This window comes from Thamnophis elegans, chromosome Z (assembly GCF_009769535.1).
Source record: "Thamnophis elegans isolate rThaEle1 chromosome Z, rThaEle1.pri, whole genome shotgun sequence".
Classification (NCBI taxonomy): Eukaryota; Metazoa; Chordata; class Lepidosauria; order Squamata; family Colubridae; genus Thamnophis; species Thamnophis elegans.
In genome coordinates, this window is record NC_045558.1 from 71,065,666 (window position 1) to 71,089,508 (window position 23,843).

The following is a 23,843-nucleotide window of genomic DNA, read 5'->3' on the forward strand; positions in this document are numbered from 1 at the left end:
GCGGTCTGCAGGAAGGTAAAACTGGCTACGTACATCCCCTATCAGTCACCAACGGAGAGAAATCGCCATTTTGAAGTCCATTTAAACAAAGAAGCCTCTAAGACGAATGGTGCTGGTATTTAAGATAGTAATAAAAGCATAAATCTCACAGGAGTGGGACCCGCCCGTATTAATCCTAGCTTCAAACAACTTTGCTTTGTCCTGGGGGGGGGGGTCGCCTGTCTGGGGCTGCAAAAAAAGGCAGCTGAGAAGAACTGGCTGGAGATAAAAGCTCCGCTCACGCTGGATCTAATCTCTGTCCACAGCCAAAAAAAAGGAGAAAGGCTGTGAATTACGAATAGACCCTAGCACACAGAGCTACTTCCTGCCCCTTTCTTAGCCAAAAAGGGGTGATATCTATGATCTTAATTAGATATACAGACCAGATCTCTGAGAGGAGCTCGGTTGAGCTCTCCTCGGCAACAGGCTCCGCCCCCCAGTCTTGCTCCCTGAAGCTTTTTAAGAGCCACCTGGAAATCCTGTAATTTGATTTTCGGCCTGGCTCCTCCCACCACTTCTGAGCTTGCATTTATGCCTTCTTGAGCTGTTGTCTGGACTTGTTGCTGGGATTGTTGCTTCTTTAGTTCTTGTTCCTTATGTTTGGTAGCCGCTCGGGTTTGTCTTTGCTCCTTAACTCCTTCTAACTCCACCAGGGGATTCAAAACTTGGCCCACCTCCCATGATCCTTGGGCATCTTGCTATCTCCTGCTTTCTCCCTTTGTTTAGATCCTGGAGATGAGGGATAACCAGCCTTTAGTACGTTGCTGTAAAAATCTCTGGCTTTCCAAACTGAATTAAGATGGTGTCTTTGTCCCAGGTAGTTGACCACTAATCTGGCTGGGGCCTCCCATCTGTATTGTATCTGGCGGTTTTTGAGTTCATCCACTAGGAATGCATAGTGTTTTCTGGATCTCAACATTTTGGGTGGAATTTCCTTCAATACTATCACCTCCTAGCCCTCAATCTGCAACTTGGTTTTATAGGACTCTTGTAGTATCAGGTTCCTTATATTCCTTGTGGCAAAATAGACTACAATGTCTCTTGGAAGTTGTTTCTGTCTGGCAATCCATGAGTTAACGTGGTATATTTTGTCTAATTGCCAGTCATAGTCCATTCTTGGTTGACCTACTAATTGATCAAAGGCTTCTGAAAGAATCTCCTTCAGGTTTTCTTGATTATTCTCTTTAAGGCCTCTTATTCTCAGAGCAAGTTCCATCTGCCTATATTGTAGCATTGTGATTTAAGTTTCTGCATCGTAAACCTTGTTTTGGATTTCCTCCACTTTATTTGCTAAATTAACATTAGACTCGTTAATTTCTTCTACTTTATCATCCAATAGAGATACGTAGCCAGACAAGCCTTTAAAGGCTTCCACAATATCTTCTCTGATCTCTTGGTTGCGAATCTGGATTAGCTCTTTAATCCCCAAAATCTCCTCCGAGACCTCCTTGAAGGCAACAGAAACCTTTTCCTGTATTTTAAGTTCTAAAGCAACTGCATGGTCTTTTAGAGCATCATTTAAGACTCGTTGCAGCACCTCTTGGGTTAAAACTTCTGCAGCAGGAGGAGGGGGGATAATAATAACTGTAATTTATTTGTTGGTGCTAGAGAGCTCCCAGCACTCTTTGAGGCCATTGTTGTTTTAAATTGTTTTGAAGCCATTTCTAACCTTCAATTAAGCTTATCTTCCACCAGATTGTTAAATCCAAACAAACTGCTTATTCCAATTATTACTCTTTTAACTTGTTAATAAATCAATGCTGTTTTAAGTGATCTTAAGCTCTTTAGTAGTTTGTTAAATTACGATTCAGCCCCGCCTTCAAGACTCCGGCCCCATTTTATCTTCTGTCTCGTTAGTTTTAATAGAAGGAATTTTTAGAAAATTGAGCTAAAGTTTAAATATACCTATAGTTGTGAATTCTCCGGTGTTTGCTCTGCCTGCTTTTTGCTCAGATGTAAATCAAAAGTTGTGCAGGGGTGATCGTGATCCTTGGATTCTTCGGAAAAGCAGAATGAGTCCTGGGTGCGGAGTATGCCAAGTTGCAGGGGGGTTCACACCTTCCACACCCTAGAATTATCTCCTGGGGGGGGGTTAATGGAGCTCTCCCCAAGCTCAGCAGCTCTCCCTTTTCCTCTTCACCCGAGGAAAGGGTTATCAAACTGTCAGTCGGCTGATATACACTGTCCAAACAGTGTAACCCAGAAGCCTTCTGTTCTCTTTTCTTAACAGCAATGTATGAAACAAAAAGCTAGCTATCACTACTTCACTATACCATTCATTTAATACAAAAATAAATTACATCAATTATACCTGTACTATAAATGCTATGGTACTTAGTTATTTCTTGAAGTAAAATTGCAGAAGAATGGGTATTCGAAAAGGAGACATATTTAATGCTAAGCTGTGAGAATGTGATTTTTTTTAAAAAAAAATTTAAATGGAAAACTGTATGACAGACAAATTCATTTATGAATGAAGGTGAATATGTGTGTCCCATGATAATGTTGCAGTATCCTATCTGGGTCAGTCACCAGGACCAAAGGTTTTGTCTCCCTCAGCAAGGAAAAAGATTGAAGCCTGGCTGCTCACCATTCAACAGGAGTGCTGATTTACCACAGCCTATACTTAGAAGAGGAGGGCACAAGCAAACAATGACTTAAAAGCCAGCCATCAACACACCCCAATTAACATCTAAAAAGCCACTTACAACAGGCACTATAAATACCACATACAGAACAGCACATACTCTACAGACATAGAGAGGAGTGTGTGTGTAGTCAATTTTAAGATGTGCTACAAAAGGCATCAATTAAAATCAATTTAAAATTTGAATTGGAGAGTAGGTGATTATTTGCAAATATGTGTGTATGAATGGATGGATGCATGCATGCATGCATGCATATGTTAGTTAAAAGTCCCTCTTTAAACATATTTTGCTGAAACCTCTTTGAATAAAGTTAAACATGAATCAACTTCAGATATGATACAGAAGGACATTTGCAATTAATCACCTACTCTCCAATTCAAGATTTTAATTGATGCCTTTATGGCACATCTTAAAACTGAAAATTTCTGTGCTTTTATTAGAAGTAATCAAATGAATTATGAAGTATATTGTCTTCTGGTTTACAGTGTTATTTAATTCAGCTTTTTCCTGCCTCCCAACAAGTCAGATAACAAACTTTTTTTAAAAAATCATGTTAAAAAAAAATCAATGTATATTTTATGAAATACCAGCAGCTTTTCATATTGGTATTATATTGGTATACATTTTCTTAGTTTATCAGAAGAGAAAAAGTATCTTATTCAAAACTGGAAAAGCTATAGTTAAATTACAAAACCAAACTATTACAAAAGCATATATTGAAAGAAATATAGAGCCAATATGTGCAAAGAATTAGAAGAAAAAGATCAAGTTTCAAATTGTGATTCTTGCTGGGTAACTTTTGAAAAGCTATAATTTCTATAATCTCTCTGCCTCATAAAGCTACTTTGACACACACATGGGGCAGGGGGCCTTATGCTATCCCAGGTTCCTTAAAAAAATGTAGTTTGAGAATGTAATAACTACAATGGCCAAATCTCTCAGAATCTATATTTAAGAATGCAGAAGAATGCAGATATCACAGTTTCAAGTAATTAAAGTGGTCACAACATTTTCCAAGCTCACATAGCTGGAAGTATCTTAACAATATACAATAAAATTAATCTAAATAATTATTATTGCATGTATAGTACTCCTTTTTGAATTATATGGGGTATTATTTTTATTGTTATTTTACATCAAATGTTACATTATTTCTTTATTGATATACACTCATATAGGACAAGAGACAGTTACAGTACGATACTAGAATGTTTCAATAGATTAGTATCCTCACAAACCTGAGATACTGAAGCTGTGGTTAAAAAAAAAAGTCTTCATTTTTTACACCATAACATTTTTGAGTTAAGAGGGCTTTATGGTAATTTTTTTAAAGAGAAGAAATTAATACAGAAATATCAACAATCAACACTTGTCTAAAAATATGTTAAAGTGTCCAGCAAGAAGCAATTTTAATCAGTAAATCTAACACTGAACAAAGTTGTTACCAGTCAGAAAGACTCAATGTCAAATTAGAGCGCAAAACATAAATCAGACAAATTACCTGTGCTTCTTCATTCTTGACAGATGGAAAAAAATTACATTCACAAACTTAACACAGCCTACAGCTTGTTGGTTGAATAGCCATTAACGCATAATTGCATTTTTGTACATCTTTATTGTGAATTACTCTTGCAATGCACATATTATCTGTGCACTTTGGAGGGAAATATATAAGTTGGAATTGAATTCTAGGCATCACATCTTTATAATAAGATTCAATGAGAAGCTGGACATCAAATGTGCAACCAAAGTGAAAAGTTAATTGCAGTCTTGCAAATATTTGCATAAAAGCATTGATCCACGGACCATTAGATAAGTTACTAGAAGTTTTGTCTGTTTTATTTATGAGTGAAAATTAAGTAATTTTGCTTCTACACACATATAGCATTCAAACAACATATGTTTTCAAGAACTCAGTTCACTGAAGCATTCTGCAATTTTTCAAGACAATACGACTGAAGTGAGAAACTTTCAATATTAGGCATGCTGATATACCCACTCCATGATTTTTTGGACAGATATCTTTTATGTTAAATGAAGGTGAACTAAAAGTGGATTTGAGGCTTTTCCTCACTATAAGCAAACAAAATGAAAAAACCCTATATGTAAAATATAAGATTATTCTCTTGTCACAAAATATATCTCACCACTTGAATAAAAGGAGATAAAACATAAACAGCATTTGATGAATCTGACTTTTTTTATTTTATTTCTTACAAGCTTTTATGTAGATTCCAAAAATAAGGCAGTATAAATAAAAAGTAAATCAATATTTGTTAAATTTTCATAATCCCACAAACCTACAAATAAAACCATTAGCCTGAATTAGGATGACAGTAAGCAATGTTTCTATGACAACCTAGTTGAATAGTACAAGTCTTGACTTGCATCAAAGCTTAAGATTTAAAGAGAATGACATTTATTCCATACAAGAAAATTCAGTGTACGCAAACACATAATCATATATATCCACACAAAATTGCACACATATTCACTCACACAGACTCATATACTATATATAAACATAAACATACCGAGACACACACTCTCTCTCTTAAAAAAATGTAACTAAATATGTGGCAGCTTTAATTGACAGCAAATGTACTATACATTTCTAATGTATTTTCAAACTTTAAAAAAAAACATTTTACTATGTTATATACTCAGTTATAAGTGTAAATAATTCAGTATCAAAACAAATTTGTCCTTAAATTATTGACCGAGTCTTTTATTAAGTTCAAAGAGAATAATTTCATAGTGTTATATCAGGCAAAACTAAAACATTGTTTTCGGTAGGATTATTTGTTTTTTATTTTGCATTTCAAACATATATATTGAAAGGATTAGAACATACACAGAGTGTAACCTAACTCAGCTTTTGTTATTGCTGCTGAGAGAAGTTCCATTGTAACCTAATGTGCTGCAGCTCCGGCAGTGGCAGGCTGATGTGCGCCACAAGTGGCGTTTGGCCTCTGCCCCTTTCAAGGGCAGCTCTCTATTTGGGGATGCCTTGGATCCATTTCTTGTGGAGAACAAGGAGAAGAGGAAGGTCCTCCCTACAGCGCCCAAGAAGGGCTTCAATGGCCTGGCTCCCTATCCCAGATGTCCTTCCTTTCGAGGGCAAGAATTTAGTTCATCCTTTCGGGACCAGGACTTTGGTTCATCGTTTCAGGGGCTGAACTATGGAAACCAGGGATATAGGCAGCAGGGAGGTTACAACTCTAGGCAGAGAAACCAACCTGATCATTACCAGCAAGGAAAATCCTCCAAGCATCCTTTTCGCAGAGGTGGGGGACGTTTTTACTGCTGGAACTAACGTTCCGGCAACTAGTTATCCCAACGGAGGTAGATTAGCCCACTTTGCTGATCTATGGTCTAACACCACCTCTGATGCATGGGTTAGATCAACTATTAGAGCAGGGCTTGCCCTCGATTTTATCTCCAACCCCCCTAGGCTCTTCAGGACCTGTCCGGTATCATCTAATCCAGTTCGTCAATGTCTCATGCAGGAGGCAATTCAACATCACTTGGATATATGGGCCGTACAACTAGTACCGGTGGACAAATGTGGACAGGGGTTTTATTCGATACTCTTTGTTATTCCCAAGGCCTCGGGGGGTGGGTGGGTGGAGAGCCATCCTTGATCTTAAGAAATTAAACAAGTTCATTCATTATAAACGTTTCAAGATGCATTCTTTGCAGACCATTTTGGGTGCCATTAGACATGGTGATTTCTTAACTTCAATTGATTTAACGGAGGCCTACCTCCATGTCCCCATTTTGCACCATCATGGGTAAGTTTCTACGATATTCCGACTTAGGTCATCACTACCTTTTTGACTCTCCTCATGGGCACGATTACATTCTAGAGATCTCCAATGGTTTCTCTTGCCTTTCCAGAGGAGACTCTTAAGCTGTTCCTTGGCCAAGGTATGCATCTCGGTGGAGGTCTCTTGTTCCCTCATGTGGTGGACGTCCTAGGCCATCACCAAGGGTTGACAATTCAAGCACCAGAACTCATTGACTGTCACTACAGACGCCAGCCTATTCGGCTGGGGGGCCACCTCCAGGCGCAAATAGCACAGGGTTAGTGGGACCATGTGGACCGCACCCACAATATCAACTGATTGGAATTGCAAGCGGTCCACCTGACCCTTCGCCACTTCCTCCCATCAGTGGTGTGCAAACATGTTCTTGTGCTTTATTGGTCAAGTGTGATTGGACACACAAAGAATGTGTCTTTGGTGCATACGCTCTCAGTGTACATAAGGAGAATAAAATTATACCCAACAGTTTGCTTATAACCATACTATACTTGGGCAAAGCCCAGAAATGACTGTTTGTTTTGATGCTTGTAACCCTTAATTTGCTGGCTAAAACTAACACTCAAATGAGGACTGCTATTTACCAAAATAGATTGGCTCTAGATTACCTTCTAGCCAAAGGACTCCATGGAAAATTTAATCTAACCAATTGCTGTATCCAGATAGATGATAACGAAAAAGCAATTGAAGAAATCACAGACCATATGAGGAAGCTTGCCCACGGTCCTGTTTAAACCTGGGATGGAATCTTAGATACCTTCAGATGGTTTGGAGGAATGTTTGAAGATTGGAAGAGAATTTTATTCCTCATAGCTCTGGCCTTTGGAGGATTGATTATATTACCTTGTTTGATACTGTAATAAGATCAGTTGTTACTAGCACAATTTCTGGAATAACAGTTGTGGAAGACAGGACAAGCCTTCCAAGGTTCTTACTTTGACATCAGTACCCAAGCAATATTCACCATTATTCTAGCAATAGGAAGCATCCTATTGCCTTCAAAAGGGAGGAATGAAAGGATTAGGGCATACATAGAGTGTAACCTAACAGCTTTTGTTATTGCTGCTGAGAAAAGCTCCATTGTAACCTAATGTGCCAACTGCAAAGATAAATCCCCCAGGCTAATTGCCAAGTAGCAACCTAATATGAGATAACACCCTCTAACAAAGCTCTGGGCTATATGCCAGAAAATATATTCTTTTTCTCCTTTCTGAGATCCTTTGTTCTCAGAGCGCTGAGAAAATCATGAGGTTTGCATGAACTAATGGATATGAAATTATGTTTCTAACACTACGATGATCTGTGCAAAATATGTAAACTACAAGAAGTTGGAGAAAAGATTTTTATTTGTGGCTTTTGCTTTTTCCTCTCTTTGCCTGCTCTGTTTAAGGTGGGAGATAAAAGGTCACCCAACTTAATCTTGATCATTAATAAAGCTGAATATCAGTGGCCTTGTGTTCAGGGTTTCATTGGATTAATTCAGATTCTGAGCTGCACTCAAAAAGCTTAAAATATTGATTATCTATATAACACATACATTTTTAACTCCATATTTTAGGCTGCACAATTCTTTGCATCCTGGATATTATAGACAATTACAGTCAAGTTCAAAATGCACATACAATTAAAAAATAAACAGAGAGGTCTGCTATAAGCAGTGGCATACTATGTTAAGAAGTCTTATTTTGTGCATGTAGCTATGTACAATATAGCAGAATTGAAGCCAGATCTATATTGCAACTTTGAATTGTTGCAGAAAATGACAGGCTTTAGACTTCTCAGAATACAGGAAAAGTTTATTTGGCTGCCAGGTTCAGAAAGCTAGCAAAATCGCTAACATTGCAAATTCTGAATAACCTTCATTATCAAAGTACGCATTCTTATACATTCTCAAAAGTAGCGCAACACGGAAATACTTAAGTCATTTCTTATTGGTTATTTTGGAGGGAAAGCCTTATAAGTAGATGAGGGTCTTACTTCTCCTTTTGTTACAAGTATGGACTACATGTCATTAACAAACTTTATCTGAACCTTGTGGTTTGGACTTCTGACATAGGGGCATTGGCTAGAACATCTTGTGGTTAGAGGCTGATGACATTTCCCTGTCCCTTTAAGCAAGCTTCTAACTGTCCCTTTTATGCCACGTCTTCATTCTTATATTTTAATTCATATTTTATTCTACTTTATCCCCCCCTTCTAGACTCTATTAATACCCACAATTGAGTCTAGCCTGTTAGATTAACAATATAAGCATGCAGGATACATAATAGCAAAAAAGCAAGGATACAAGCAATACATGTGTTAGGGCTTATCTTCCGGAATCACTTTATCTACTTCTAATAGTGCAATTTGAATATAGGAGCTAGTATCTGAAACTTCATCTTCCTTGAGTGTATGTGGGATTAGGTTTTCCGTTAACATTAACTCCTTTTCAGTTTGTATTTCTTTTACAGATCTCATAACGAACTGTTTAAACAAGGGTATTATGCAAGGGAGGAAGGCTAAACTTGTGATTCCACATAAAAGAAATAGCATTTGCTTAATCCAACCTGTTCGCGGTAGCCAAGAGAACCAAGCATCTGTTCCTTGTATTTTTTGACCAATAGAGAAAGCTCGATCTCGTAGTTCTTGGACCACTCCCCAGACTGCTCCTGATCTATTCATATAGAAAAAAACAATCTTCTCCCAGGAATACACATAGCCCACCCTTTGCAGCAGTTAAAAGATCTATGGCACGATGGATGTAAGGAATCTATTTGGTTTTTGACTTCAACCAAGGTGCCAGCAATTTGGTTCAGGCTTTCTTGGAATTCTTCCGACAGTTGCCTGAACTGTGTAATGGAATGGGTCATTCCACCTACACCCGTTCCAACTGCTGTCCCTATTCCCAAGATTGCTAATAATGGAATTAGGAGTGGCACTCTTTTCCGGACATGTCCCATGAGGGGTACAGGGAGGGCCTGTTCCCCACTTACCACCCCCATTTTGGGGACGAGGTATACTAGGGTGCATGTGCCAGTCCAATTAGTGGTCAAGCACAGATAGGCATTTCTCCCACATAGAAAGAAAACTCCATTTTCTCCTACACATGCGCCAATGTTCATGGAGAAGGCATGGGCTCAGAGGTCCCTTTCATTAGTCCAGACTTGTAAAGTTCCTGCTAGGAACATACCAGTCAGGGGCTGTAATGGAACTTCTTGATTAGGGTCCATTAGCTTATTCCTGAGGATTGGCCCTTCAAAGAGATATTGGGAACTTGCATTTCCAGGGGGAAAGTAAACATAAACTCCCGTGGTGGATTGTATTGAAAGCCAAACGTGCAGTCGGGGTGGTTGGAATGGCCTTGGGCAGCTTCCAGTGATCAGATTCCCCTCCCATCGGTTAAAAAAAAGTGGAGGTAGGAGCGAGAAAGTGACTTTCTGTTGGAAGAGCTTGTGAGCAGAGGGAGACATGCTGTGAGTCAATTTTACGTCTACAATGGCTTGCCTGGGGGAAAGGTACATTTCAGATGGGCATTGTTCCTCTGATAGTGACCCCGCAGTTATGCCAGGCTCCTGATATTGTTTGATGCACAAGGAGGGTGACCCTATAATTTCTACACCAACTGCTATGGGCCCAACGATGGGGAGACGGCTCATCCCCAGTCTTTTAACCACATCATACAGATCGCCATGTAGCCGGGCTACCGCCGTTTTAGTTCCCCATCTACCTTCCTTGTCAAAGACTATCATAGCTCTGGTCTTTTCCCAAAGATCTGACTCAACTAGCATCGCATAAGATGAAGGTCCGGCAGACAAACACAACCAGCATTTCTGACCCAGGGCAGGATCAGACTGATTGATTAAGCTTTGTCCTAATTCCAACACTCTTAACACGTAATCTCCTTGTCTTAACTGTTGCAGGGGTCAGTTTTCCCTAGGCTTTGTCCTTTTTCTTACAGGGTTTGTCAAATAGTTGGCTGGAAGTGTTGGAATTAGCTTGCAATTTCATCCCCAAGCATAAATAATACGCCGCTGACGGGAGCGGACCAATTCCCCACCCTGTAACGGGTTTTTATCTTGTTCTCCAGGATTTTTGACATCCTCGGATCCTTCTTCAAGAGCTAAGGACATTTCTTGTGTATTTTCACAACATGGGGAGTTAATAGTCAGGAAGTTATCACTTAGCATGCCTTTTGCCAACAACAGCCAAAGCCACAAACAACTCATAATTATCCCTTACACAAGATTTCCTTTTACACCTTTTGCCTATAGATTCACCACATCAGGGAAAGGGTAAGGATTATATACGGTTTGGAGGGTTACAGCATCAGCTTCTGGCTCTAAATTATAATAAGGATAATCAAACTTACAAAAGTAAAGGATATAGTGGCTACAGATATAAAAGCTTGCACCACCATATCCTGACAGATGCTCAAATTCTCTAATTCATCTTGCAACTGATAAGTCGGAATGTTGTTTTCCTTCCTTCAATTTTTCAGCTGCACGTCGAGAAACCAGCTTCCAGTTGTGGTTTCAGTAGGGCTTCTTCTGCCCCATAAGAGTTACCCAATGCCAGTAGGGAAGCTTATAGAAGGTGTTTCTTTAAGCGTACTACTAAGGGACGGGATTCATGAGAGTCAGCCTCCCAGTATTCTTCAGTGGCTGATTTATTGCGGGTCCAAAGAATCCAAGACTTGGATTCTAAAACTTTTACTGCAAGTGGAGAACACATAACTACAGTATACCGGCCCTTCCATGTAGGTTTCAAGTTCTCCCCTCTCCAGTGTTTTACCCACAATCTGTCCCCCACCTGAGTTTCTCCACCCTGGAATATCTAGGGCTAAGTTCTTTTGGCATTTCTAGCTCTACGTAAACTGATATGTCAGGGTAGCCCTGATGTCCCTGGTAGCTGCTAGTCTCGTTTTTTTATCAGCCACCCTATTCCCTCTGGCTATTTCATCTTGTCCCTTCTGATGGCCTTTACAATGCATAACAGAGACTTTCTTTGGCATTTTCACTGCAGCTATTAGCCTTTCAATTAGGAAGGGGTGTTTGCTTTCCTTCACTGAGGCCGTTAAAAGGCCTCTTTCTCTGTAGACAGCCGCATGAACATGCAAAGTGAGAAAGGCGTATTTAGAGTCAGTCCATATATTTACTCTTTCATCCTTTGTCTTCTCTAATGCACGGATTAAAGCCCAAATTCTGCTACTTGGGCACTAGTGCCTTTTGGGAGAGGTCTGCTCTCAAAGACTTGGTCAAGAGAGACTACCACATAGCCAACATAACGTTCTCCTGTAGTAATAAAGCTTGATCCGTCAGTGAACAAGTTATAGTCTGCAGATTCCAACAGCGCATGTATTAAGTCTGGTCTGCATGAGAATTGACTCTCAATGGTTCGCATACAATTATGCTCAATTTCGGGTCCTGGTATTGGCAAAAGGGTGGCAGGGTTTAGGGCATTTGTTTGCTTCACGGTCACTTGTGGATTTTTGAGTCAGGAGTGCCTGACATTTGTAAATTCTAGGGTTTGTTAACCATAAATGTCCCTTCGTTTCTAAAATTCCTTGAATTGCGTGGCTGGTATAGATAGTGGTAGGGTGTCTGAAAGTTAATTTATTAGCTTCCTCCATTAGGAGAGCTGTGGCGGCTCGAATTTTTAGACAACGTGGCCAGCCTTTTGCAACACAGTCCAGTTGTTTAGATAGATAATCCACAGGTTGCTGCCAACTTCTTTTTTCCTGCGTCAGGGCTCGCAGAGCAGTGTTGACTTTTGAATCCACAAAGAGATTAAAAGGTTTTTCTAAGTTGGGGAGCCCCATTACTGGAGCTTGAGATAATTCTGTTTTAGGGTTTCAAATACCCGTTTTTGTTCCAGCTCCCAAATGAAGGGTTCCTTTTCACCCTCCCCCACCTTCGTGGAGATATACAAAGGTTTGGCCAAAAGAGCGAAATTTGGAATCCAGATTCTGCAATATCCTACTGCACCTAAGAATCCTCACAACTCTTTCCTGGTTGTTGGTTCCACAGTTCGGCACACAGCCTCCTTTCGCTCATGTCCTATTGCTCTTTGTCTCTGACTTATGGAATATCCCAAGTACTTGACTTGACGTTTTACTAACTGTGCCTTTTTTCTTGAGGCACGATATCCCTTGTCCATTAACAGATGGAGTAATTGGTTGGTATTTTCCCAACAAGTTTCCCTTGTCCTGTCACTAAGATATCATCTACGTATTGGAGTAGCACATCTCCATCTTCACAAGGCTGGAAATTTTCTAGGTCTGAGGCCAAGGTTTCACCAAAAAGGATAGGTGAATTTTTAAATCCTTGGGGAAGTCTAGTCCAAGCGTACTGCCTCTTATGACATGTTATGGGATCCTCCCATTCAAACGCAAACACTTTCTGGCTATCCTTGTCTATTGAGATGGTGAAGGTGTCTTTTAAATCTACCACTGAAAACCAAGTAGCTGAGGCCGGAATCAGACTCAAAAGAGTATAGGGATTGGGGACAATGGCGTGAACGGTTACCGTGGCTATGTTCACAATCCTCAAATCCTGTACGGGCCTCAGAGAGCCATCAGGTTTTGGTATGGGTAAAATTCGGGTATTCCAGGGAGACCGTATTGTTCTCAGAATGCCAGCTTCCAAATATTTGACAATATGGTCCTGAATTGCCTGCATAATGGAGCAGTGATAACTTTTCTGTCTGAGGCGGACAGACACAGCTAGAGGCTTCACTTGTATAATTATAGGTGCATGATGAGAGCAATGGCTGGGGGGTTATCTTCTGCCCACAGTTGAGGTACTTTAAATTCCTGCCAGGTTTCGGGAATCTGGTCATCTTGAATTACCATCACTCGCCATATCTCATCTGGGGGGGTGCCTCATTGTTAGGACCATTTTGTCTTCCTCAAAGGACAGTCTAGCTCCCATTTTGCATAGGATATCACGACCCAACAGGGGAACTGGGCATTCAGGCCTGTATAGGAACTGATGTTCTATGTCTCTTCCATTCAGGGAACATTTTAAAGGCTTCAACACAGGGCAGCTGTTTATCTGACCATCAACCCCTTGGATGTTTAGTACATTATTGGAAATGGGAGCCAAGGGTTTTGTAATTACTGATCTTGACGCCCCTGTGTCTCCCAAAAAGGTTACTTTATTACCCACTATCTTCATTCAGACCAAGGGTTCAGGGGGGCTGGACTAAACCCTAGTCCCCTTCAGTCTTCAGACCTTTCGTCATCGCAGCCAAGCTTATGGCTTCCGCCTAGCTTTGGAGCAGTCTTCAGTCTCTGCCCGGGAATCCACAGGGCTTCATTCTTGACCTTTTGATTCAATCGACCAGGTTCCATTCTTCTATTCCGTCCTCTTCCCTGCCCCCTTATCTCAGCTTCTAGCCTTTTGGGACACTATAACATCCAGTGACCTTCTTCCTTACACCAATTACCTCTGCTCTGGGTTGCATTATTTGACAATGCAACTGCCAGCAATTCAGCTTTGCGTTGCATTCTATCGTCCTTCTTTTTCTCTTCTACTTTTTCTCTGTTCACAAAGACTTTGCGAGCGATTTCCATTAATTGGCTTATATTCATCCCTAAGGCTTCTTCTTGCCTCTGGAGTTTGCGTTTAATATCCAGGGCACTCTGGGATATGAAAGTCATCGCTAGCATACGGGCATTTTCAGGATCCAGGGGGTTGATTGGGGTGTACATTTTATATGCATCAACCAGCCTTTGGAAAAAGGCTTCGGGACTTTCGTCTGATTTTTGGATCACGAGAGAGGGTTTGGACATATTTAATGGGGGTTTCGCAGCTTGTTCTAAGCCTTGAAGAATTAGTGCCTGATAGACCCAGAGAGAGGCCATATCTCTATAGGGATCCCACTGCAGATTTTGCCATGGAAACCATAAATTTAGCACGGCTTGAAGGCTCCCTCCATCTGCAGGTTTTAAGATTTTTTCCAATGGCACTACTCAACCTTTCTCTTTCTTCTCCATTAAGGAGAGTAGTCATTAATTGCTCCAAATCCTGCCATGTTGGATTATAGGTTCTGATAATGACCCTAAAGAAGTCAATGACTTCCTGAGGCTTAGCGGACGGCAGTCCGTAATGTTGTTTCCAATTCAACAGGCCCGTGGTGATAAACGGGATGTATTGAAATAAAGGCGATCTCTACTTGTCCCTATCCATCTATAACCCTTTGATCCATTTGGCACAGCGGACCTAGGAGCTGACTTCTGGTTCGGGTGGCAACAGGGGAATTTCGTTAGCTTAAAGGAGAAGGGGGTCTGCTAGACAGACTTTCCAGTTTTTGCCTTTCTCCCTGGTCACTTTGTCCTATTGTCCCTTGGTTAATTCCACTGCCGGCATTTGAAGGTTGCCTTGGGTGATAAAAAGGGGCATATGGAGGAGGGCCTTCTTCTTCATCGGGAGCAGTTTGGAGGAGAGGCTTTTTCTCAAGGTGATTCATTTTGACCTTGATTTTGCCATTTCCTTTTATTCAGGCCACACAAACCTTTACAGCTTCCTTTTTACATTTACAGAGCCAGTCAGGATTTTGTTGCACTGCTATCTGCCACTGGCCAATATACTGATATTGATCTGGGTGACCAGTTTTAGCATCTGTTATGATCTGATGTACTTTTGAAATGATGTCTGGATTAAAAGTGCCTTCAGGTTTCATCCTACATTAAAGGTTGGCCATTCGTTCTCACAGAAGTTTTTAGCTCCCCAGAGTTGGGTTTGGGATCTCCATAATCTCCACTAAAAGCTCTCTTGAAATTTTTCAACATGCACTGGAGAGGCGTTCAAGGAACGCTCCTCCCCTCCCATGTTCTATTTCTAACACACTTTTTGCTGACCTGCAGTCCCGGAGCTCACGGTCACCAACAGGAACTGCAGATTAACCTCCCACACAAACCTAGAGCCTCATTAGGATACGCTGGTTCTGTTTGGAAGGGATGCTATCCTGGGCTTGGGGGGGGGGGATCGGGCTCCCTATTCCACTCCTAACCAAGTGGGTCCACAATTCTTTTGATACTTGCCTGCAGGTGTCTTCTTTCCCAGCCGGCGTAATTTTTATTAACTTGTCCTGATCCTGGTCAGATTCCTGGATCGGTGGTGTCCTCCAGATGCCCAAGAGAGATTGTCAGCCCTGTCCCAGAGAAAGGTCTCCATCGGCGCCTGAAGATGGGTGAGATGACCTCAATGGGGCACCAGTTGGTCCGTTCCGTCCTCAGTGAAATATCGCTCTAAGTCCTGCCCATGGTCGCCAAAATTGTTGCAGAAAATGACAGGCTTTAGACTTCTCAGGATACAGGAAAAGTTTATTTGGCTGCCAGGTTCAGAAAGCTAGCAAAATCGCTAACATTGCAAATTCTGAACAACCTTCATTATCGAAGTACGCATTCTTATACATTCTCAAAAGTAGCGCAACACAGAAATACTTAACTCATTTCTTATTGGTTATTTTGGGGGGAAAGCCTTATAAATAGATGAGGGTCTTACTTCTCCTTTTGTTACAAATATGGACTACGTGTCATTAACGAACTTTATCTGAACCTTGTGATTTGGACTTTTTCTGTAATTTAAAAAAAAATTACATATCCATTATAATTGGATATACATCACTCTGAACATGTGTAATGTATGGAAGAATTAAGTTGCTATTTTATCGCCAATCACTAATTCTACACTATTCACTAGTTCTACATTTGAATATATTAGCTATTGTCAGTCCCATATATTTCTATTGGGACGCTGGCATTCTGGTGGGAGGGGGAAGGAGTGGAGGGCTCCCTACTTGAAGTTTCTCTTTCTATTTCCTGCTTAGAGAGATCTCTACATGAAGTTTCTGTTTCCTGCATTATTGTACTGTGGGAGGGGTTTTGTTTGCACTGCTTTAAATTGCAGTTTTTTAAGTGAAAAAGTTTACTTCCTGTCTAGACCTCTTGCTATCACAAGCCTTTCAATAAAAGCTCCTTTTGGAACAACTGCAATTTCAAGAGTCCTGCTTTCTTGGGAAGATTGGAGAGGCAACATCCTTCAGCTGTATACTAAGCACATAGAATACAAGGTGAAGAGAAAGGCAACAAGATTTTGTTATTCTATGCTGTACTAAATTATAGCCATGCTATCAGTATAAAATGCCAACTTCAGCGTTTTTTTTTGGAGAAGCTGCTAGTACCAAAGATGAGTTGGAATTTGAAAAACAATGTTTTTTGCTGAATGCTACATTGGATTATAAAATCATGGAGAGCATAATAATCCAACTGTTGTAACACAGATCTTCTCAGTAGTACTACAGAGATTTGTCTTACTATAGCCTAGGCCAGTGATGGCGAAATTTCTTTGGCTTCTGTGCCAAAAGCAGAGGGAGCACAGGGGGGTCGTGCACAGGCGTGCCACACCCATAATGCTATGAGCCCACCCACCCTCCATTTTTGGAATTTTTTTTCGCCCTCCCCAGGGGCTCCAGGGGCTTTCTAGGAGCCTGGGGAGGGCAAAAACAGCGTCCCCTGCCTCCCCTGGGTGCCCTCTGGAGGCCTCAGAAGCTTCCCTGAAGCCGCCAGAAGGTGGAAAACGGACCTACAGACAAACCGGAAGTCACTTCTGGTTTGCTCGTAGAGCTGGTTTTTGCTCTCTTGAGCCTTCAGGAAAGCCTCCTAAAGGGCCCTGAAGGCTCCAGAGGGCGAAAAACGAACCTATGGGGAACCCGGAAGTTTGAGAATTGTGACTTCCGGTTTGTCAGTAGGGCCATTTTTCGCCTTCTGGAGCCTTCAGGAGGCTTCCCACCCTGCCCCCCACCTCTCATTTACCTTTTGAAGATCTCCAGAGCTTCAGATTTCATGGTTGCATTCATTTTCTAAGCAGCCAGAGGAAATTGTGGCTGCTCCAAAATAGCAGCTCCTTCTGGGACACAGCCATGTGGCCCAGGGATTAAGTGAACCATTCTGATTCCCTAACATGGTCTCCAGCTCACTATTGAAAGTATATAGTTTTTATATTTTTTCCTTTTACATATGTTTCTTCTTCCTTTATTTCTCTGAACTTTTTATTTTTAAGATTTTTCTTAATTTGCATTTGTTTGTTATATTTGTATTTTAAAATTTTAATTAATATTATTATTGAAATTATGTGAAATTCAATCCATTATATTGAGATTCTTTTGCATATCTGCATATTATGTTTCTTGGATATCACCAATGGAATTCAAGAAACTTTCAGAACTATAGCTTGGGAATCATAAGAGCAATATTCTGAAGCCTACTATAATATACTTTAGCACAATTTAAGTTACATGGTCTAGCCTCTCCTATAAGTTTGTGATATCATCGCAACTAAGTCTGAATGAGTATTAGCGACTAGGATGAAGGAGAAATATGCAGAGTTCTTATATAATTTTGCTGTTCCAAAATACAGATATAGTGAAGTAAGGAAAAATAACCTCACGCATTCCCATTATTTTCTTCCATGTGCATGGAAAACTTCTGATTTGACAACACATTTTCCATGACTTCTAAATTGCTTAAACATTGACTATAATCATAATTTCAGCAAATTATTAGAAATGCTTACTGTAGTGTTTAGATAATTACTAAGAAATATGCAATTATCTTAGAACACAAACTGCTATCTCTAAAATATGAAGGAGCACTTCTACAAGTCCTTTAAATTTTCATTCCCTCTCCTCTTTATTACACATCACAATATTTTTTATCCCTGATAACTTTAAAATATGTGGATTTCAATTCCCAGAATTTCACAGCCACAATTCTACAAGAATTCTGGGAAATGAAATCCACACATCTGAACATTTCCAAGGATGAGAATCACAGATATAACACTTCATTGTTTTCTATGCATTGATGTCCCTCTTGATTTTCTTCCATCGTTTTGGCCCTGGCTAGTCTTTCTTCAGAAGATACCTGATTTCAACCTGATACTTAGATGCAGGCAGTTTATATGATAATGTATACAAACCGGAAATAATACTAAAAAATCCTGTCTTTCAGAAACTAATAATAAGCAATGTTGCCTTTATCCAGAAACTGAACTCAAGGAAAAAAAGGTTTATTCCACTAGACTAATACTTCAAAGACACTCACTTTGTTGATACAGCAGGACTTCAAACTGCATTACATTTGTGCAGTATGTACTGCACAAATTCCATAATCTTCAAATTGACATTTTTAGTTAATATTAATAGTTCATTAAATTAACTATTTTTTACCCTTGAACAACGAAAATCAAAGAATAAATAATTTGGTTTCTAAATATAACATATATTAATATTACTTAATATAACATATATTAAAATTTTAATTTTATACCACCATGAATATGTTTTTAAAATTGATGCATTATGCCTCAATATATTATTTAAACCATCTACCGATTCAAAATGGTAAATAAATACTATATTCTTATTATATTCTTCACCATTCTTCTACACATTTAACAACTGTTCTATAACCCAAGTCTCGGAAATTAACTCGTAAAATGAGAGCAGCAACCACACCTTGATGTTGTGTTTGAGACAGAAAGTAATGAATATAGTTTATACAATAACAGCTGATGAGTCCCATATAAAACAAAAAAATATGTTATCTGAATTTCTGTGTTCAAAAGGGTTCACAAAACCCATTGTGGCTGGCAATGACATGCTCTTACAGAAACAAAATGACTATGACTGGCTGGAACTGTCCAGGGGAAGAACTTTCTCTTCCATGGCTCCTCCTGCCTTTTGAAGCAACTAACCCCTGAGGTGAGATTGGCTCCCACCCTTCTAAAGACCTGGCTCTGGTAGATGGCTTGGGATCGCACTGTGGGAACATCACAATGAAGGTGGCTGTTGAATTAAGAGTCAATACCTCCTCCCAGGGCATTCTGTTTTTTCTCTCCCTATCCTTTAATTGTATTTTATCTTGACTGAGATTTCTATTTTTATTCTTTTAAATATATTTATTTGTTAGGATTTTTAATGCTGGAAACCACCCAGTCATTCATTAACAGATGGGCAGCAAATAATTTCAATCAATCAATCAATCAATAACAATACTCATGATTTATTACCAGTATATTTTTACATCTCTCAAATTTAAGATCAGAACATAAATGTAGATTTTTGTAAAGCACAGTAAAAAGAGGTCCAATTGATTTTCTGCATAGAAAGAAAAAAAATGTACCTATTTTTCGGAGTATAAGATGTACCTTTTTTTGTCAAAAAAGAGGCTGAAAATCTGGGTGTGTCATACACTGAATACAGCATTTTTTTTTGCCTCCCAAAACCCCGCCCCCTTCACCAAAATGGCCATGTATAGCCTTTAGGAGCCTTGCAGAGTGCTCCTGGGGAGGGCAGAAATTAGTGAAAAACAGGTGGTTTTTTGCTCAATTTTGCTCCCCAGTCCCCAGAAGCACTCTGCAAGGCTCCTGAAGGCTATACATGCTGTTTTTTAAACCAAAAACAAGCCCGTTTTTGCAAAAATGGGCTGATTTTTGCTCGTTTTGGGGAATGTGTATAGGTTTACCTATGTAAAAAACAGGAATCCCAGAGATAAAAAAAACTATATACTGTGTACTTCTGGAACAAGACAGCATATATAATTTGTTATGTATGACCAAGATCTATTTATAGAAGAATAAAATATCCTATCTATTCCAATCATTATGGTGCAAGAGCTGTGGTGGTGCCGTGGTTAGAATGCAGTATTGCAGGCTATTTCTGCTGACTGTCAGCAGTTCGAGTTTCAGGTTGACGCAGCCTTCCATCCTTTTGAAGTCAGTAAAATGAGGACCCAGATTGTTGGGAGCAATATGCTGGTGGCTTCCCATAGGCAAAATGATCGGGGAAGCCAGAAAGAAAGATCACAAATCACTCCTGTAAATTGCTCCTGCCCTGAACTGATCAAAGATAATCAATGCCATCTCAGTGCCATAATCAGCCTGAAACAAAACTGAAAAGTTCCAGATCATCCCTTTTGTCAAAGCCAAGACTACCTTCTTTTTAATAACCTTGCCTACAAAAAGAAAGTTGGAAATAAGACTAGAGTTGATCCACTATCATTGTCTTCTTATATAACGATGAAACACGCATTAATATAACTCATGTTTCACCAATCTTTACTAGTACCATGTGACAGTGAATTGCAATTTTGTAAATAGTTCCTTGTACAAATATGTGCTTATAAAGTCATTTCAAAAACAATTTTCATTCCATTTAAATATATTTTAAAAAAATAATAAAACAATGTGTGCATTGTGGACAATCATATGGTTCAAAGGCCCAATTTGACAAAATAAATGAAACGAATTATAGCATTATAATAAATACAAATTCTTCTTTGTATCAATCTCATTTTATATATGCAAAACAAAAACAACAGCATATAGGTTTCAATTCTTCTCATGATTAGTTAAGATATATTATTTTAGCAGAAAAACTTTATCCATATTTATTATCACTAGTGTTGCACCTTCAGTAGCAGCACAGATCCCATTTTTAACTAAAGCTTAAGAAGTCCCTTGCCAATCCTTACCAAAACTATAATCAATCCTCTGTAAATAAAAAAGTTTCCATATCTACAATGAAGCAGAAAAATCAGGAATGGGGGAAAATAAAGGCATGTAAACTTATTTACTAAAAAAGACTGTACATTTAATGAAACTGCACATTGCAAAAATGAAGGCCCTTCGAAATAATCTTACCTCAGACTCATCTGTTGTTTCTTCATCAGACATAGGCTCCTAAAAACCATATATAAGAGGAGAAAGAAATTATAAAGTAGAAAAAGTTAATAAATTAACAGTACAATTCAAAACTTTATTCTTATTTAATGGAATTCACTCCTCAATAAAATCAGACTTCTTTTCTTTGAGGATCAAGAGTTGGAAATTTAGATCTGTAAAACCGCAATGATATTCTAGCCAAAGGACAGCGTTTTCTGCATCCCTATACCGTGTGCACAATTGTTAGGCATTGTGTATTTTGACCGTATTATTATTTTTATGCATATTTTCTACCTCCAATCTGTATAAACTTCAGTGCTTATTGGCTATAAACATATCAGGTGATGTGTTTTTGTGTAATGAGAGAGACTGTGGCCTAAGGAAATCAACATCCTATATCAAGGTGTGCATAATTATTCGGCAGCTTCTTTTCTTCAGACAAAACAGGAGAAAAAAGAGATTTAACTGACTCTGAAAAGTCAACAATTGTAAAAAAAAAATTCAGAAGGATGCAGCACTCTTGAAATTGCTAAGATATTTGGGCGTGATCACAGAACCATCAAATGTTTTGTTGCAAATAGTCAACAGGATCATAAGAAGTGTGTTGAGAAAAAAAGACACACATTAACTGCCAAAGATTTGAGAAGAATCAAATGTGAAGCTACCAGTTATCCAGTATCCTCCAGTGCTGCCATATTCGAGAACTGCAACCTACCTGGAGTGGCGAAAAATTCAAGATGTTCAGTGCTCAGAGACATGGCCACGGTAAGGAAGGCTGAAACCTGACCACCACTGAACAAGACAATAAATTGAAATGGCAAGACTGGGCCAAGAAATATCTGAAGACAGATTTTTTCAAAGTTTTTATGGACTGAGGAAATGAGAGTGAATCTTGATGGACGAGATTGATGGGCCCATGACTGGATCAGTAATGAGAACAGAACTCCACTTCGACTCAAATGCCAACAAGGTGGAGGTGGGGTACTGGTCTGAGCTGATATTATTAAAGATGAGCTAGGTGGACCTTTTTGGGTTGAAGATGGACTCAAAATCAACTTCCAAACCTACTGCCAGGAGACACTTTCTTCAAGCACTGGTACAGGAAAAAGTCTGCATCTTTCAAGACCACCGTGATTTTTATGCAGGACAATGCTCCATCGCATGCATCAAATACTCCACTGTGTGGCTAGCCAGTAAAGGCCTTAAAAATGAAAGAATAATGACCCCCTTCCTCAGTTGACATAAACCCTATTGAAAATTTGTGAGCCTTTTTTAAATAAGAGATTTACAGTGAAAGAAAACAACACACCTCTCTGAACAGTGTCTGGGAGACTGTGGTTGCTGCTGCACAAAAAGTTGATCGTCAACAGATCAAGAAACTGACAGACTCCATGAATGGAAGGCTTATTATGACTGTTACTGAAAAGAAGTGTAGCTGTATTGGTCATTTTTTTTTAACTGTCAGAAATATTTATTTGTACATTTTGAGTTGTTTGTTTATTATTCTCACTTTAACAGATGTAAATAAAGGAATGAGATGGACAAGTTTTCATTTTCATTTAATTGCATAATAATTCTGCACACATAGATATTCTCCTAAGAAAGCCAAAACCTCACTTTCACGTTCTTAAATGTTCAGGTTTATTAACATTTTGGATTGACCAAGAACACTGTAGATGTTCAATAATGAAATTAATCCTCCAAAATACAACTTTCGTAATAATTGTGCACAGAGTGTATATGTTACCTAGAATATATAGAGCAGCACCAAAGAATCACAACATTGTGGTTTATTTGCCTAATTCAGATAGCATACAATCATTCTGCTGTTTTCAGATACACAGAAGCTTTGGGCAATTATCCAAGTTTTGCAAAGGAAACTCTTGCTCCTCTGACTTTTAATCCTCAGATATTCATTAAATCACTACACATATTGGTACTGTATGACATATTAACACCAAGGTCTTGAAATATTTAATTCTACACCTTTGATTCACATATCAAAGTATAATTACACAATAAGTCAAACTGAGAGGATTGCTTTTTCCCTCAGAATGTCTTCTATTCACATCATCTTATCTATTCACAGCATCTCAACAAATGTCCTCCAGACAATTAATTAGCACAAACGTCAAGCAAACACTGCAGTCCAAGAAAAAAATGGACAGGCTTTCCAAGGAAAATAGAATCATACTTTCTACATTTGGCAGTGTTGAATATTTTATGTGGTCAACCGAAAGAGAAAATTTGAATACTCAGTAGAGTAATACAATAAGTAACCCCTCCTCTATTTATACTTTAGTGCTCTACCCATGCAGTGTTCAATGTAGAATCACAATGTAGATATACAAGCTAAAAACAAGTATCAAAGAAGCAAATGTTGATATATAAATGCATTTTGACCTATAATCTCAAAAAATTGCATGTTTGTTACAACCAAATTTTAAACAAAAATGTATCCCATTCATTATAAAATTGGCTCTATTTCTGCCATTCATTATAAACATATCTTTAAATGTTTTGCTTTTATGGTTTATGTAAGGAAGTCTTTTTTCTTTACAGTGGAGTGTAGAATCTACAGGATGTCTTTCAAATCTTAAGGAATTTAAAGTTACTCAAAAGGA

General features: G+C 39.1%; 1 protein-coding gene across 1 annotated transcript in view; it reads right to left on the reverse strand.

Moving 5' to 3' along the window:
- Positions 1-23,843, reverse strand: part of VPS41 (VPS41 subunit of HOPS complex) — a 250,144-nt gene that overhangs the window by 219,713 nt on the left and 6,588 nt on the right. Inside the window, 1 exon segment of the mRNA XM_032234989.1 lies at positions 21,199-21,237. Within this exon segment, the coding sequence (XP_032090880.1) occupies positions 21,199-21,237 (39 nt within the window).